This window comes from Acanthochromis polyacanthus, chromosome 9 (genome assembly GCF_021347895.1).
Source record: "Acanthochromis polyacanthus isolate Apoly-LR-REF ecotype Palm Island chromosome 9, KAUST_Apoly_ChrSc, whole genome shotgun sequence".
In the NCBI taxonomy this organism is placed as follows: Eukaryota; Metazoa; Chordata; class Actinopteri; family Pomacentridae; genus Acanthochromis; species Acanthochromis polyacanthus.
The window spans coordinates 11,937,798-11,955,155 of record NC_067121.1 but is presented as its reverse complement, the minus strand read 5'-3'; the positions used below and the strand labels follow the sequence as shown (position 1 = coordinate 11,955,155).

Below are 17,358 nucleotides of genomic sequence, written 5' to 3'. Positions count from 1 at the left end.
AATTGCATTTACTTATATAAATATTTTATGCTTATGTGTAATTTTATCCTCATTATATGATCAAATTTTCGCAAACAGGGGCGGAGTGAGCACCCTCGTCTTCATAGGGGACAAAGTTTTGAGGCTAAAAGGTTCCGCCTTGGCGAGTAGTCGGAAGTGTTTTCACGATGGACCGGTAAGCTCTAAACGTGCTTAACGTGTCTGAAATTCTGGAGTTTCATTTAAAACATTTAAGCACTATTTAGACGTCCAAGACATGGCGTCACGGAGTTACGCCGCCTGTGTTCTCTGTCAGTGGGCGGCTGTGGTGAAGACGATAAACAGGGTGAGTGTTGTTGATGGATGTCATTGAACGCACCGTCCGTGATCATGGAGGTCAGGTAAACTGTTAACACACAGCTGACAGTAAAAGCTCCATGCACAGCTCAGATATACAGGGTTGAAGTGTTATATTATTTGCAGGGAAGAGGAAGGTAAAGGTTTATGCTGCAGGAACAGTGGACGAAAAAGGAATTAAAAATGTTCCTTACTCTTGTTTGGGTGATGAGAACAAACATTAGATATACCTACATGATTTTAATTGCAACAAAACTATAAGTTCATTCCTCCTCCAATCTCTATGTGTTTCGGGAAAGATTCATATGCAGAGAACTAGGCATTTTTTTTTTAAAAAAATCTTCATTCACAGATTTCTAGTAGTGACCCTTCCTCTATGATAATTTTTAGAAATTTCCTTCATTTTAATTCATTTTAATTCAACAATTCATTTTCATAATGGGTTGTCAGTCAGTATTACTAAGACATGTTTAATTAATATTCTGATAATAGTTGTTGGACTGGCTAACAAATGACTTTATGTACTACTGATGCAGTCCTGATCTTTGTTGTCAAAATTCCTGAAACACACACTTAAGTTTTTATGTTTTCACCTGATTTTTAATTGTTATTTTTGTATTTAATTTAAAAAAAACTATTTTGACCCCTGTGTTTAGAAAAAGACACACACAAAAATTCAAAGCATTATTGAAAATATAAGAATAAACGCACTGCAAGTGGTTGAAAATAGCACAGGGGAGAAATTTGACAATTTGGCTATTTAGGCACATTGTCATTATTTTTTATCCAAAAACAATATGAGACGCAAGTTTGTGAAGTAGTTATTTGAGAAATAAGATTTCATTGGTCTGTCTTCTATTGCAGAATGCAGTTCTTCTGTTTTTCAGTTATTAGTTTGTTTATTATGTTCTTCATATGTGGTTGATGGGGTGGATAATAAAATAATTGAATATAGTAAATTTCTGTGATGACATATACATCACTCGACAATGTATTTTCTTGTAAATTTATTTGAGGAAATGTGGGTCAGATATCCATCCATCCATTCTCTATACACCACTTTATCCTCATTAGGGTCATAGGGGGTGCTGGAGCCTATCCCAGCTGACTCGGGCGAAGGCAGGGGACACCCTGGACAGGTCGCCAGTCTGTCGCAGGGCTACATATACAGACAGACAATCACACTCACATTCACACCTACGGGCAATTTAGAGTATTCAGTTAACCTCAGCATATTTTTGGACTGTGGGAGGAAGCTGGAGTGCCCGGAGAAAACCCACGCATGCACAGGGAGAACATGCAAACTCCATGCAGAAAGATCCCAGGCCCAGGTTGGGATTTGAACCAGGGATCTTCTTGCTGCAAGGCGAAAGTGCTAACCACTACGCCCATTGTGCAGCCCTGTGTCAGATATATAAATACAAAATGCAAATTGAAATTGAAGAAATCAAAAATACAATTATACTTCAACTAGATTACAGATTTTGGAAAATCAGGCTTGAGTAGTATTTCTAGGCTGTTTATTACCCTGCTTCTGTTAACTTTAATGGTGGATACAATCACATTAATTTGAATGTTTCCCTCTCAGGGAATGAGTGCAGCTGCCCACCTACAGTCCCAGGCAGATTTCCTGAAAGGAGAACCACACAAGAAGCACCCAGGTGTGACCAACCTGAAAACTCTGCGACTCCCTGAGGAGCTCCAGGTGGCAGCACAGTCGATCATTCACAGTAAGCTCGATTGTCATGTGGCATGTGTCAGCTAAAATACCAAATGTTTCTGCAGTTTCCCTGTTTTCAAAATTAGTCTATACACTTTCTCCTTCCTCGATCTCTCCCCTGCAGGAGCTCAGGTGACTCGTCTCCCCGAACGCACTCAGAAACTCACAAACTTCCTGTGGAGCCGGAAACGAGCTGTCGAGGATTTGTCTCTGAGGCAGAAAGCTGTGGGTCTGGAGAAAAAGCTCTGGGAGAAAGCAATGCAGAAGGGTGGAGGTGGGTGACGCATGAAGCAGACAGTGATTACAGATGCGTTACAACTGTGGAGGGATTTTCTAAAGATGATAAAACACATGTGCTTTATATTGCAGATATTGATGAGGAGGCGCTGGACGATCGCATCAGGAAGAAGGTTTTCTCAGAGCTCAGAAGAACGACGTATCACTGGACTCCACTAAAGTAAATCATGATTTATATACTTGTTTTTATATGTATGAATGTTAGCTATGAATCTGTTGAATTTAGAAAATTACATGTGTGTTCTGACATTCTTTCTGTTAGCTTCACTCATTTCTAATAGAGAAACAGCGGTCTTTACCAACATTGGAACTTTAATTTATAGAGTTAAGATGCTTTTAAAAGTATTTGATGGTTACTTTTAGTGTATGAAAATGTAACATTGACGGATTAACCTATAAATTAAGGCAGCAAATAGTGAACTCAGGTCAATTTTGGAGCTTGAGTTAAAGGTGTAGACTCTCTGTGTTTTAGGTTTGATGAAGAGCTGGGTGTGGTGTACATGGCGGCTCGGCTGGCTGGAGGCTACGCAGCAGTGAGGAGAGCTTTGAATGAGGTAATGAAGAGTTTTCAGAGGGGATTACAGGTCCAGGAGAGGCGTAGAGTTTCTCTTAAAGACTTGGCTCAGCCAGATCACATGGAATAGTCTGGAAAAGTTATGGTGTAAAGTGTAAGAGAGTGAGACTGCGACCTTTATCTCTCCTAAATGAGTGTTTTTGTGTTTCAGATAAAGAAGCGAGATCCTTCATTTGCTCCTCAGTCTCTTCTGGATTTTGGTTCAGGCCTGGGAACCGTTGTCTGGTTAGTTTGCAACACTGGTGCAATATTTAGACAGTTTTGCGTAAATTAAATTAAAAGAGTAATTTAAGTGTCCTTTTGTTTTGTTTTTTTACCTCCAACAGGGCGTGCCACTCATTCTGGGACGACTCTTTGAAGGAGATGGTGTGTGTGGACAGCTCTGGGCCGATGAACATTTTGGCTGAGCGACTTCTCAAAGGTACATAAAGACTATTTCATTAGTTTACTTTCATTTTAAATACAGCGTTTGAAGAAAAAATAAGTATTAATGTGTTTTTTCTTGTGCAGGTGATGATGAAAGAGCTGAGCCTCACATCAAACAAGTCTATTTCCGACAGTTTCTCCCCGTCTCTCCTAAGGTAAGACGCCACATTTTTGAATTTCAGAGATTCGTCAAACCATACACAATGTTCTAAACTTCAATTCTGAGTTTTAATGAGACAAAAACAGAGAAGTTTATATGACAAGATGGTTCAAGTGGTATTATCTAGATGCTTTTCAGTAAGATGCAAGAGAGTCTCAAACTCTTTATAGGTTTTTATACCTCCAATAGATTTTTTTTTGAACATTTTTTAAAATAAAAGTGTGTGGCACTGAGACTACAAAGACAAACAGAACAAAACAAAGTCAAATCATTTTGGAGAATCTAAGAGTGTACGTATTATGTAGCACCAAATAGTAGGACAAAGTTACAGAAATGTAGTGAGTTTAAAGGATTGTCTCATCAAAGTTTTGTTTTGATGTTGCAAATTTTGCAGATACTCCTAATGATTAGAAAGCCTGACCTTCCTATTTCTTCTTACAGGTGCAGTTTGACTTGGTAGTCGCAGCTTTTACCCTATCAGAGCTTCCCAGTGTGAAAGATCGAGAAGAGGCGGCATTCACTCTGTGGAGAAAGACCAGCTCGTATCTGGTTGGTTAAAATAATGATAAAATGTGCAGATTATTCCCACTTTCCTCTCTTCTATGGTTCACTAACTACTGGAAAACTGTAATTTATGGTAAAATATATATAATTAATGGTCCTAATAATATTTTGCCCATTTTATATTTCAGGTGCTGGTGGAGAACGGGACCAAAGAGGGCCACCAGATGCTTATGGAGGCCAGAGACACTTTAATAAATGTACTCGGATACAGTAGATAAGATTGAACATGAGCTGTTGTGTAAATAATTTGACACGGATAATCAAACTAAACTGAAATTTCTTTAACTCCAGAAACAAGAGAAGACTGTCTATGACTTCAGACCTGCGTCAGTTTTTGCTCCGGTACGTTTTACTCGCAGCTGGTTTACATTCTGTTGTACAGTCAGCCAACTGTGTCACGGTCTTATTGCATTTCCTCCCTGTTGTTGTGTTTTTTCAGTGCTCTCATAAACTCATGTGTCCTAAACTGACCCGAGAACCCATCACACCCTGCAACTTCCAGCAGATGTACCACGCTCTGCCTCTGCCCGGGGTAACATTCAGCTACTTTTACATCCATCTACTAAGTTTTTATTTAAACTTAAACAGTAGGGTGACCATATTCTGTTTCTCTGAAAAGAGGACACACTTCCAGCTCGTGCGCGAAAAATTTTCAGTCCCCCCCCCCCCCCCCCCCCCCACCACCACCACCACCACCACCACCACCACCACCACCACCAATTTTTAGGGGTTTTCCGTGGGTCAGGGGGCTTTCTGTGCTTCAAACTCAGTTAAACAGATATTCTGAATTCCCCAGAAAAGAACACTTTACCTGGATATACAGAAAAATAGCCCAAACACTCACAAATAGTTGCTTTATAAATAATATATTTATTAATTTAAAGCAATTCTCCTTAACAATATAATCAGTCACATACAAACATGGCATGCTCTAGTCTTTAATAGTTATTGACTCAAGTTGTGTAGGAACACATGTATTCAGATGTTTAACAAAATAAGAAATAATCATCTCTCTTAAGTCTGACACTCACACCTTAGGAAAAGTGAGGTAGAGTACCATTCTTCAAAATAACCTCCCAATTATCAATTATGTAAAAATAGAAATAATGCCTCAAAATATTAAACAAAATGGAAAAAGAGAGGTAGCCTATTCTTCAATGTTCAGTTAGCCCATTCTTCAAAATAATGTGTCTAATGGCAAATGAAAAAAATATAGAAATAATGCCTCAAGTCAACAGTCCTTTTTTCCTTCTTTTTCCTTTTCTTATCAGCTACAGAGACATAAGTCCCAGCTTTGCAGACTGTACATTCTGCCTCCCATTTGACACGACCCGGACGAAAACAGGGGTACTTTTTTCGCATTTCATCAGTGAAATGACATTTGCGTTTCGGTATTTTCTTTCGGTTCGAGTGTTCTCTCGCAGTGTGCCTACCTGCCTGTCAGCCTGCGAGGAGTGACTGAGTGTGGAGCGCCTCGGCTCAAACGCCGCCTCTCAGAGCGCGTTTCCAAAGGAACCATTCAACGTGAATGATAAATACACTGGTCTGTGACGCGCTCAAGCTAGGCAAGATCACAAACCCGGACATTTGAAGGACTTCATAAATGCCGGCCAGACAGGCCGGACAGCCTCTCAAAAGAGGACATGTCCGGGCAAAAGAGGACGTATGGTCACCCTATTAAACAGTAAATTAAAGTTTAAGGTTCATTCTAAAGCTTGGAAGTAGCAGTTTACCAGAATAAATCCTGTTATCTCAAAGTAGTTGAGTATAGTAACAGTGAAACATTTATCAAGTCATACTGTCTATAAAACACTCCTTACCTACTTACCTCTTGCCTAAATCATCCACATAGAGAGTTTCCTTCCTGAAACAGAGCTCAAGTTTTGTATAATCATTCATCCACAAAAACTCATTGGAAATTTAGTAAAATATAAACAGCACTTTAGTGTCACCTAAATCACTTAAATGATGTTGATGATGTGAACAAATTAGTGTGAAGCAGCTTACAACACATTGCAAACAAAGTCTTAAATCAGCCACAGAGACAGTTTACTTCCTGAAACAGAGCTGAAGTTTCCTAAAATCTGTCATCCAGAAAAACTCTTTGTAAATTCAGTCAAATATAAACGGCACTTCAGTTTCACCTAAGTCACCTAAATGACACAATTATCTTGTTGTAGTTTTACTTTCTGCTCCTCTTTGTGTTTTTGTTACTGAATTAACTTTAAGTGAAGCAGGTTAAAAAAGAAAACCAAAACTTTTACATCACGTTGCAAACAAAGTCCAAAATGAGCCACATAGAAAGTTTTCTTCCTGAAGTACAGCTCAGGTTTCTTACAATCATTCATCCAGAGAAAGGCATTTTAAATTTAGTAAAATGACACTTCAGTTTCACCTACATCACCCAAAAGACATGTTTAACTTGTTGTAGTTTTATATTCTGTCTTTCTTTGTGTTTTTGTTACTGAGTTAGTATAAAGCAGTTCAAAAAACAAAAAAGTTCTTATGTTACATTGCAAAGTCCAAAAATCAGTGCCATAGAGTTCCTTCTTGAAATCAAGATTGTCTTTCTTTTAATCATTCACCCAGAAAAACTCATTGGAAATCACTAAATTACAAAAAGCACTTCAGTTTCACTTAGATCACTTAAACATATTCGAGTTGTTGTAGCTTTGTTTTCTGCTCTTCTTTGTGTTTTTTTTTCTGTATTAGTGTGAAGCAGCTTCTGTAGGTGGTGCTGTTTTCTTTATTTTCCCAGCTACAGTGTCATCACAGCTCAAGCTGACTTTCCTCTGTTAAAACTCACATTATTTAGCACATGAGCATTTTTAACTCTTTACAGTTTAAATCACCAGAGTTACAAGGCAGCAAACTGTAAGAAGTGTCAGCTCCAAAACAGACAAAATGTGAATAAATTCCTTTTTTTCCCCAGCACAATCACCGTCAGACGGAGAAGTTCAGCTACCTGATTCTGAGTCGGACAGAACCATCGCAGATAGAACCAGAAGGTGTGAGCTGGGCGAGGCTGATCTCTCCGGTGCTGCGTAGAAACAGACACGTCCACTGTCACATGTGCTGCCCTGATGGACAACTGCAACACAAAGTGGTGACGGCAAGAAAACACAGCAGGTAAACATCCTGCAGCACACGCACCCAGCAGCAGGTTTACTGGATTTATTCAGAGAGTTCGTTTGACTATTTGACAAAAATAGTCATTAAGGGGGACTGCAGTCTTGTCTTATTCAGACTTTGACTGTCTTTTAAAGTTTTTTCTAAATAGTAAATCACTTAATTTTTCTATTACAGTTTTGTTTGCCGAAAACACAGTCTTTGTTGTTTTAAGATATTTTGAAAATTATTATAATAGCAGATGCAATTTTTTTTAGGTCAAAGCGAGAGTCGAAAGTAATATTAATATTTACCTCAGACTTCATGTCAAATACCCACATAATAATGGTTTTAAAATCTTTTTCCTTGCTTTTCTGATATTGTACAAAAACTAAATCAAAACTAGAACTGAATCAGTATGTAATATTATCAAAATGAAAGATCTGCCCGACGCTATTTATTTTTCATATTTTCATTTCTTGAATGAAGGTAAAGATAAATAGCGCTGGGGAGTTCTTGCATTTTAATAATATTAAATATTGATTCAGGCTCTTCCAAGCTCCAATAGTCTTTGTACAGAATCAAAAATGCAAGGAAAAAGCTTTTAAAACCATTTAAAAAATAGACATTTGTCATGACATTTGAGGCAAATATGAATTTGATTTTGTTTTGTGGCCTATTAATAACCAGATATAATATGAATTATCAAAATACAAAAATAAATGTTCTTATTCTGGTGGTAATTCAGGCTGTACTGATTGAATTTCATTACTATTGCATTATTGAATTTTGAATTTAACAAAATAAAATGAAGTAGCCTTGCAAGAAGTCCTGAAATTGTTGATTGAAATCAGGAACAATCAGATCACAAAATACAAAACTAAAAATAGACCTGACATTCAAATCCAACTTTTGCTTTTTCTCTGCACTGCAGACAGGTTAGGACACCTCCTACTGCTGTTATTTGTTTCATAGCTTTTGTGTTCTGTGATTTTCTGAATCTTCCTGTTGATTTTGTTTTATTTTCCTGAATCAGAGATGTGTACCGCTGTGCTCGGAGCAGCGACTGGGGAGATCAAATGCCGATCGTTCAGAATGTCGAGGAAGACGTCCACAGTGACTCAGAGGGATGATTTAACCTTGAAGATAAAATATTTGGAATTTAGAAACAAGGAAATCACCCTGAAGCTGCTGGTTACACAGAACATCCACATTTCCTCGCTGAAGTTTTTTAAATACTGACTCATATATATAGCTGGTCTCATAACGCTACTTTGTGCAACTTAACTGTGTTCCACCTTCAATAAACCAGTTTGTTTTACAAGCACGGCACACTGAATTGTGCTCTTTTAAAACCTTCAAACTAGACAGTGAAATTTCCTTCTGCACATGTATCAGACTGTGTGGATGAACATAATCTTTTTACTGAGAGAATATAGTTAGTGCATATGTTCTCGTTTTCCTTATTGTTCAAAATAAATGCAAGACAAGATTCATGTTAAAAGTGAGTTTCAGAGGTAGAGTCTATAAATAATTGAGAACTAATACTTAAAGGTGTTGTAGCTACTGTGGAAATAAGGAATTATGGAGTCTATAACGTCCTCAACAGGTCAAGTAATCACGAGGAAAGGACTTCACAATTAATAGCAGTTTGTCGATTTAGTGGGAGGTTTGTCATTTATGTAAGACTTAAAATATTCTTTCTGTAGCACAAGCCGATGTATAATGGTCTGACAGAACCAGAAATATCAAATACAGCTTGAATTATATGAAAAAACAAGTTCATTTTTCACATATCTAACAAAATATTGACCCAGTTTGGTTGTACTCTAGGGTTATAGCAGACAAAATGAGTGTTGAATGACTGAGATTTCCCAATTCAGGCACAGAGGAAGCTGCTGCAGGTTCATTTTAGGTTTTCTTTTACAGATTTGCAGGATTTTGGTTGCATCTCGTGTCCCATTTATCCTCATCTGTGTTTATCCAGTTTATTATTCTCTTTCTGTGCTACATCCTGCACATTTAACACATCAGTTTGGCTTAAGATATTATATAGAACTTATTGTTTCGAGCTATTTTAATGTAAAATGCTTACATGCCCTCTGAAAATTCATTTCATTTTTGAAATCCTGATTCAGAAACTGGTTTTATGTGACATGAGAAAAAAACTGCAGGCCTAAAATCTGAAGAATATGGGATTCATATTATGTAAGTTTAGCCCCTTGTGATCCTGTTGTTGTTACTTTATTTATTTAATTTCTTATAACACAGTAAATATGACACACATTCCTTTAACATCTGTTAACTCCCAACAATCTGTTTCAGCGCTGAGGTCAGGTCTGGGTACGTGTACTGATACCCAGACTCTAAAGTCCTCTTGGGGATGACTTTCTGACCCTGAGTGAGGACTACGGCCCTCTCAGAGCCCATCAGGGTGTTCATCACGAAGCCGGGCACGGGTAAGATGGTGGGCCGCCTCAGGACCCGGCCCAGCTCTTTAGTGAACTCGTAGTTGGTGTTGAGAGCCGGTGCGACTCCGTTGAAGACTTGTGGTAAAGCTGGGGGAGCGTCGGCAGCCGGCTCCAGCGCCTGGGCGATGATTCCTGCCAGATCCGAGACGTGGATCCAGGGGAACGGTTGCCTTCCAGACCCCAGGGTGCCACCGAGGCCAAGCCAGAAGGGCAGCAGCATCTGCTTCATGGCGCCACCGTCACGACCCAACACCGCTCCTGTTGGACAGAGGAAGAAATAAGATGTATGAGGAGTGATTATCAAGGCTCAGTGGGCATTAATGGAACCGAGGCATCATTAAGTCCACTTTGTGCCACTCCTGCTGTGACAAGTCCAGATATTTGCTTTAAAGAACATCTAATAAGGGAAGATTTAAGTTCAAATTAATAAAGTAAAACTGAAACTAAAAAAAGACACGCTCTTGCTAAGTTGCCACAGATACATGCATGCCAAAATAAGTTCCTGATACTGAAACAGAAAAGCAGTTGGAGTTGACTTTTTATTGTCAAAACTACTGTTAAGATTCATTTTTCTTACTGTTAAACGAGACCTGGCTTGGGTGCTTTGTTTAGTTTTTTTGAGGAAGCCTTAAAAGTCTATCAAAAAACTATGCTAAATGCTATTATATTGCACATATTTTTTCAAAAATCTATTTTCCTGCACATTAAGTTATAGTTTTTCAGCATTACACCAATCTGCCGTATTTCTGCCACCTTTCCTGACAGATTTTGGACAAGTTTTCAGTCACTTTAAACAGATTCAAGTCATTTTGGACATGCTTGAGCAATTTTAGACAAATCTTGAGGCATTCTGGACAAGTTTCAAGTCATTATTGATTAATATTATCAGTAGTTTGTTAAAAGATGATATCTAGTAAAAGATATCTGTAAGTCGCCGTGCAACATTTGCAAACAGCGCATCAACTGAATTAAAATATGCGTAGAGGCATGTGTAAGTGAATATGTAGTGTGTTTAAAATTTTCTTTTGATTTTTTGTGTTCATAACTTAATCAGTTAACCTGTTCTCCAACTTGCCAAACACACTTTTTCTTTCAATATTTTTTGCCTCATTTCACATAAAAAGTCAAAAACCAGATTTGTCTGTGTTTCCAATAAACAAATTCAGGACAAAAGACCTCAGTCACTTCATGTTGATCTACTGGGCAAATTTATGTATCTGCAATCAGTAGGCTGACAGAAGAGATTCTCTTTTAGGCTTCTTCATGCTGTAAATTTGAATATTTCCTCCTCAGATCCAAGGCAATAGACTGAAATGTATTTGACTTCAGAAAGAATGTTTTAGTGTGGTGGTTACAGATGAAATTAGCTTCCTGGTTGCCAACAATGAAGTTAGCTTTATTGGGGGACGACTGCTGTTCCCATGGAAGTTACAGTAATCTATAAATAGCAACAGTTTAGATATTTATTGTGATTATTTCTGAGTCAAACTGAGAAGTTTTAGCAAAGAATTTTTTAGGAGAATTCAGACTGCAGCTACAATTTTGCATTTCTGTTATTTCCAGTTCAATATTTCCTGCTGCCACCCTGAAATATGCAGTTTGCACCCACCGGGCCGGATGACGACTTGTTTGGTGGTTTTTGCCACATTCTCAGGGAGAAGCGCCGAGGCCTCCCACTCTTTGACAAGCTTCGAGAGGAGGTCAAACGGCGTCCACTCACTGTCTTCTGTGTACTCAGCTGTCTGACTGGGTTTGTAGCAAGCTGCGGGTCAAAAAGCAAAGCAAAGAAACGCGCACCAATAAATGTCACAGTCCATTTTATCTGTGAGTCCATCTGGTCTGTCTCCCGCAGGGTAATAAATCAGACAGTTACACGGCTCACCTACACCTGACACCAGCACCCAGGAGTGAGGCGGACTGGAGGAGGCAGCAATGGCTTGAGACAGAGTCTTTGTGGTGTCAATGCGACTGGAGAACAAATCCTTTTTGTAGCCTTCATTCCACCTTAAAAAAATAAGAAAAGCAGGTAAAGATCCAGCACCTGTAAGTTAAAACAGGTTTCACTGTTGATTGTATAGTCATTCACGTCAAATATGTCAATAAGTCAAAATCATACCTGAGCAGGGCATATATGCGAGATAAATTTATTTATTTTTCTGGTTGTCTTAATGTTTATTTTCATTACTCCGCCAAGGAACGCGGCAGAGTTATGTGACAATTGGCACTGGTTTGTCTGTCTGTTTATCTGTGCACAACATTACTCAAAAACAGAAAAACAGGTTTTGGATGAAATTTTCAGGGAAGGTCAGAAATGACACAAAGATCAAGTGGTTGGATTTTGGAAATAATGCAGGTTATAGTCTGGATCCACACATTTGTTAAGGATTTCTGTATCATTGCAAGATAGCACTACAGCATCACTGTAACTATGACAAAAAGTGAACATTAGCAAGCAATCAAAGTTTATTTATATAGCACTTTTCACAGAAATGAATTCACAAAGTGCTTTACAATAAAATTTAATAGGGAAAAATTAAAATCAGCAGTGAACAGGGAGTGACACAACCATGTGCACAAACACAATAACATGCAAACAAGTAGTCAAAACAACACCATCTAAATAAAAGCCTGACTGAAAAGTCACGTCGTCAGCTGCCTTTTAAAGGACTCAACAGAAACTGAAGTGCGCAGAGACAGTGGCAAAGCATTCCATAGCCTAGGAGCCACTACTTGAAAGGCTCGATCCCCTCTGCTTTTAAGATGAGTATAAGGAGTGACCAGCAAACCTAGGCCTGAGGATCTCAGAGAGCGTTTAGGATAGTAGCGTTTTAAAATATCGGAAATATAAGCTGGAGCTTGACCATTTAGAGCTCTAAAAGTGATAACTAAAATTTTAAAATGAATCCTAAAATAAACTGGGAGTCAATGCAGTTCTTTTAAATGTCATCTGCCTGCTGACAATCACATAATTGCGATCCTACTACAAAGCGACCACTGCAGACTTATCAGGACTGATGCGTCAGAAATGATATAAGGAACAACTGATTAAAGTGTGGGGGTGTTGTAAAGTCCCATCAATTCCCACTGGCCGCTATATATTTAGGTCAGGTGATTTGGTATCTGTACATAACATACACATGCATAAGACACGCCTGTGCTCAGTGCAAAGCCTTTTATTTTTTATGATTTTATCCGTCGGAAATCCCACAAAGACTGAGCGGCCGTGGCAGAGTACTGTACTCTCTGAGGGCTTTTCTTGTTTTGAGTCTGTTTTCATGTACATCATGTACACTTGACATCATGTCAAGTGTACATGATGTGGGTCAATAAATATTCTGAAAATTAGGTTAAGTCTTACATAAGCCACACAAAATCCCAGTATTGCAACCATATGTCTCAGTTCTTCATCTCATTCCAAACACATGGTAGTAAAGGACGGGTGACAGGGAGATTTTGGAGAGTCTATTTTTCAGTTTTGACTTCTATGGATTTTTGTTGCATTGTGAAGCACTGTGAAACTTAAATAATTATCCCTTCATGAAAATGTTGATAATAGTACATTTATTCACTGTAGACCTGTACATTTCTAGGTAACTTGTTAAATCTTAATCGTCCTCTTAGCTCCTGAACTTGTGGTTGGTCGTCTCGTGTTTGAATGTCCAAGTTCAATCGTTTATTTATCTGCCTGACTGACTGGATGTTACTGTGACCCAACAGTGATGTCTCACTGGAAACATTGATAGCTTTAGAGCATCTGAAAATACTGCAGGTGCACATATTGAGAATGACTCCATGTTTATTTGTTACTCACCATCGAAGTGGGTTCATGAGATTCTCTCCAGCCAAGTTGACGGCACCTTCACAGGGTGGGAGACCACGAGACTCTAACTCCCCCTACAAGAGCATAAAAGAAGAAAAACAGGAGTTTAAAAGAACCACTCCATTTGGTGACAATATGACCAAAGGGACTTTTTCCACATTTATTTCATGAGGTGGGTGTGTAGGACAGAGATAAACATATTCAAAAACCGCAAGCAGACTCCCGCTCACTGTTTAACTTGCAAAGATACATTTATCAGCGTTATGTGTAGCTTTGAAATTGACCTTGATGTATCCAAGTTGAGCTCTTTTCTTTTTATTCAGTATTTATTTGTTATCATACCCATGTAATCTTCCCCGGACCAGGCTGGCGAGAAATCACTGTGACCTCGTGGCCTTTATCTCTGAGCAGACGAGTCAGCTCACGGCCCACGAAGCCAGATCCCCCTCCTACCAGGAAGATAATATGTAGAGAAGTTTACTTAGAGAACAAACAGAAGGACCAAATATGGTACCTACATGCATCAGAGAGCAGTCAGAATAAATCTGAATGAAAAGGGATGCTTGTTTTTGCTCTAATTATACATATATTTATGTGCGTACAAGCTGTATGCACATAAATATTACATATATTATACAAGTAATACATGCAGCAGTCTACTTCAGCAGCCATGCAATAAATCCTCCTTTCATTTAATCCGTCCATCCTCTATACACCTAACCTTGCCAGCAAGTTGATTTCTCGCGATATTTGTGAGTTCACAAATCTCTCAAGAAACTATTGAAAAGATGATATTGTGGAGTACTATCAAGTACTACACAATTATTAATCTGGCTATTGCCAGGTTACTATACACCGCTTTATCCTCACTAGGGTCGCAGGGGGGTGCTGGAGTCAATCTCAGGCAGGGGACACCCTGGCAGGGGTACATATACAGACAAACAATCAAATTCACACCTACTGGCAATTTAGAGTAATCAATTAACCTCAGCATTTTTTGGACTGTGGGAGGAAGCCGGAGTACCCGGAGAAAACCCACGCATGCACAGGGAAAACATGCAAACTCCATGCAGTGTCAGGTCATCTTGTTATATGTAAAGGAAGTAGGAGTCAGACCACAGCGCATGCGTACTATACATGCTTACAAAACAGGACTATGTACAAAACTTAGCTTGAATAATAATAAAAACACAGTGACAATTTTCGAGCTTAAACCACACAGCGGACACTCTGTTTTACTGCAATGTTATGGTCGTATTAAATAACTGGTACATGCACTTAACTTATAGCTGCACTGTTAGCTCACAGCTAGCCGGTGGCGTTATGTCACATTGACCTTTCGGAACGACGGATGTAAAAGTTCATAAACCGTACATACCTATCAAGACTCTCATGGCCGGAAGATGAGCCTTCAAAGTTGGATGAAAAGTCTGAACGTCGCTGCTACATAAACCTTATACGTGCAACAGAAACGCTCTGAGCGTCAGTGAAATATTTTAGCGCTTTTGGACCAACAGGCGTTCCGTATTCCAGCCAGGAAGTTACGTCATTTTGTAGTTTAACAGCAGATTGGCTGTTCACAGATGGTTTGATGCAGGTAAGTTCAGACTTACGAGTAATTCTGAAAAATTCTACTTATCTTTAACAAGTTTAGTATTTAATATTATAGTTATTAGTTTTTGCATATAAAATCCAGTTAAAACAACTCAAAAAGTTCGAAGGCCCAAACTGTAAATTGGCCACATCAAAAATCACAAATTATTATCACAAATACCAATTCGTTCGTTCACCATGTGCGACCATAAAGTTACACTGTTTCACTGTGTTTATATCAGCAAAAATATCGTTAGTTCACTGGTGTGTGATATAATTTAAATTATTTATTTATTTATTACCGCTTTCAGAGCTTTTCAACATTACACTATTCTGCCGTTTTTCAGCATTTTTTTCCTGCCATCTTTCCTGACAGATTTAGGACAAATCTTCTGTCATTTTGGACCAGTTTTAGTCATTTTGCAGAAATCCTGAGGCCCTTTAGACAAATTTCAACTCATTATTTGTATTATTGTTATTATCATAAGGAGTGATAATATTAAAATGTTCTTATTTATGTTTTATTACAGATGAGTCTGTAATAATGTCTTGTGAAATCTTAGAAGAAAGTCTTAAGTTACATGGCAAAACTGTACATAATATCCACAGCAAACATTTACATATCGTAATTAGTTCTTTTACAATGTGTGATCATAATATTTCACTGTTCTGCTGTGTTTACATTAACTAAAATACTATTATTCTACAGATTTTAATGTTATTTTCACTGTTTTTAAAATGTGAGTACTGTTTTTTATCTGCATATATCTGTAGTTTGACTAAAACTCTTGACTGAGTGGGTTGTTTTTAACCAGAAATATATTTATATTCTTTAGTTGTTCTGATCCCTAATAAAGCACATTTATGTGTTCATGCATCACTGGCACATTGTGTAGCTGACATCCTTCACCAGATCTTGAAGAACCATGTAGAAAATCTTCTTTTAAAACTGATTTTGTGTTTACATAGTGTATATTATTTACTTTTATTTCATTTGTTGTGTTCAGTTCAATTTTCAAAGAGTAAACCTGTTACCAGCAGAGGAATACTGTAAATACTGTACTTGTATTTATAAAGTTCATACTGGGAATAGAGGATAGAGGGTGGAGAAAAGACTTGGGGGGATCGAAGGAGGATGGATAGGTGAAGATCCTGTTTCTCAAGATAAGATAAGATAAGATAATCCTTTGTTGAGCTGCAGATGGTTTAGCTCACACCAGTCAACAAAGTCAGAAAGTTAGAGATGACCGTCCTGTACTCCCGCTCCCTCAGATACACACCCAGCAATGGCTGTATCATTGGAGAATTTCTGGAGGTGATAGTTCTCAAAGTTGTAGTGGAAGTCCAACCTGTACAGAGTGAAGAGAAAGGGGGAGAGCACTGTCCCCTATGGGGCCCCCATGCTGATGACTACTACATCAGAAACACAGTCCCGAAGTCTCACGTACTGTGGTCTGTTGGTGAGCTAGTTGATGGTCCATGCAGCCAGGTGACAGTCTACTACCGCTCCTTCAAGCTTCACCTTGAGCAGAGAAGACTGGATTGTGTTGAAAGCACTGGAGAAGTCAAAGAACATGACCCTCACAGTGCTGCCGGTGTTCTCCAGGTGAGCCAGCGATCTGTGCAGAAGGTAGACAACTGCATCATCCACTCCAATGTTCGGTTGGTAAGCGAACTGCAGAGGATCCAGACGTGGGTTCACCTGGGGACAGAGGCTCCTGAGGATGATCCTCTCCATGGTTTTCATCAGGTGAGAAGTGAGGGCCACAGGTCTAAAAGGGTTGGGCTCCCTAGGGTTCCTTGTCTTCAACACAGGAAGTCTTCCATAACACAGGGACCCTCTCCAGACTCCGATTCAATTTTTGAGTCATTTAGGACAAGTTTTGATGTATTTTGGACAAACTTTGGTAATTTTGGTAAGGTTTTAAATAATTTTTGGACATATCTTGAGTAATTTTGGACACATTTTGAGTAATTTGGACACATTTTATGCCATTTTGGACAATCCTAATTCCTTTTGGAATTTTTTGTATTCATTTAGGACAAGTTTGGAGATATGTTGGACACTCTTTAGTTATACTTTTGGACAACTTTCCATATAATTATAGTTTTTGTTTTTCTTATTAACGCTATAATTAATTTCTACTTATTTTTCCACCAGTTTAAGCACTGAATTACGGTATATTTTTGTTCATATTTCATATTGCAGCTGAATTATGAATTATTCTTCGAACATTTCAGACAAAAACATTTTTATTTTGCTAGTATTATGCACTACACATACATTTA

The 17,358-nt window shown here is 38.4% G+C and overlaps 2 protein-coding genes across 2 annotated transcripts; one reads left to right on the top strand and one right to left on the bottom strand.

Annotated features, from left to right (window-relative positions):
* The first annotated feature begins 133 nt into the window (after positions 1-133).
* Positions 134-8,512, top strand: mettl17 (methyltransferase like 17). Its single transcript, XM_022203507.2, has 14 exons — positions 134-325; positions 1,925-2,066; positions 2,181-2,330; positions 2,426-2,513; positions 2,826-2,907; positions 3,079-3,152; positions 3,254-3,348; positions 3,438-3,508; positions 3,955-4,062; positions 4,206-4,274; positions 4,369-4,419; positions 4,517-4,609; positions 7,010-7,206; positions 8,222-8,512. The coding sequence occupies exons 1-14, from the start codon at positions 257-259 to the stop codon at positions 8,316-8,318; spliced, it is 1,386 nt and encodes a 461-aa protein (XP_022059199.1). The 5' UTR covers positions 134-256; the 3' UTR covers positions 8,319-8,512.
* A 901-nt stretch (positions 8,513-9,413) lies between these two features.
* sdr39u1 (short chain dehydrogenase/reductase family 39U, member 1) lies at positions 9,414-15,019 on the bottom strand. The gene is made up of 6 exons (XM_022203508.2): positions 14,855-15,019; positions 13,819-13,925; positions 13,468-13,550; positions 11,539-11,660; positions 11,266-11,418; positions 9,414-9,914 (listed from the first exon to the last, which is right to left on the bottom strand). Exons 1-6 carry the CDS (start codon positions 14,868-14,870, stop codon positions 9,487-9,489), a joined length of 909 nt encoding a protein of 302 aa, XP_022059200.1. The 5' UTR covers positions 14,871-15,019; the 3' UTR covers positions 9,414-9,486.
* Between the last annotated feature and the right edge of the window lie 2,339 nt (positions 15,020-17,358).

Bases quoted from the DNA above. Each gene is read 5' to 3' on its own strand.
- sdr39u1 (XM_022203508.2), bottom strand. The intron at 11,419-11,538 runs GTGAGCCGTGTA...TTTGACCCGCAG, and splicing joins GGTGCTGGTGTCAGGTGTAG to CTTGCTACAAACCCAGTCAG. The intron at 9,915-11,265 runs GTGGGTGCAAAC...TCTGTCCAACAG, and splicing joins ACAAGTCGTCATCCGGCCCG to GAGCGGTGTTGGGTCGTGAC.
- mettl17 (XM_022203507.2), top strand. From the start codon at position 257: ATGGCGTCACGGAGTTACGCCGCCTGTGTTCTCTGTCAGTGGGCGGCT. The intron at 2,908-3,078 runs GTAATGAAGAGT...TTTGTGTTTCAG, and splicing joins TGAGGAGAGCTTTGAATGAG to ATAAAGAAGCGAGATCCTTC. The intron at 3,349-3,437 runs GTACATAAAGAC...TTTCTTGTGCAG, and splicing joins GGCTGAGCGACTTCTCAAAG to GTGATGATGAAAGAGCTGAG.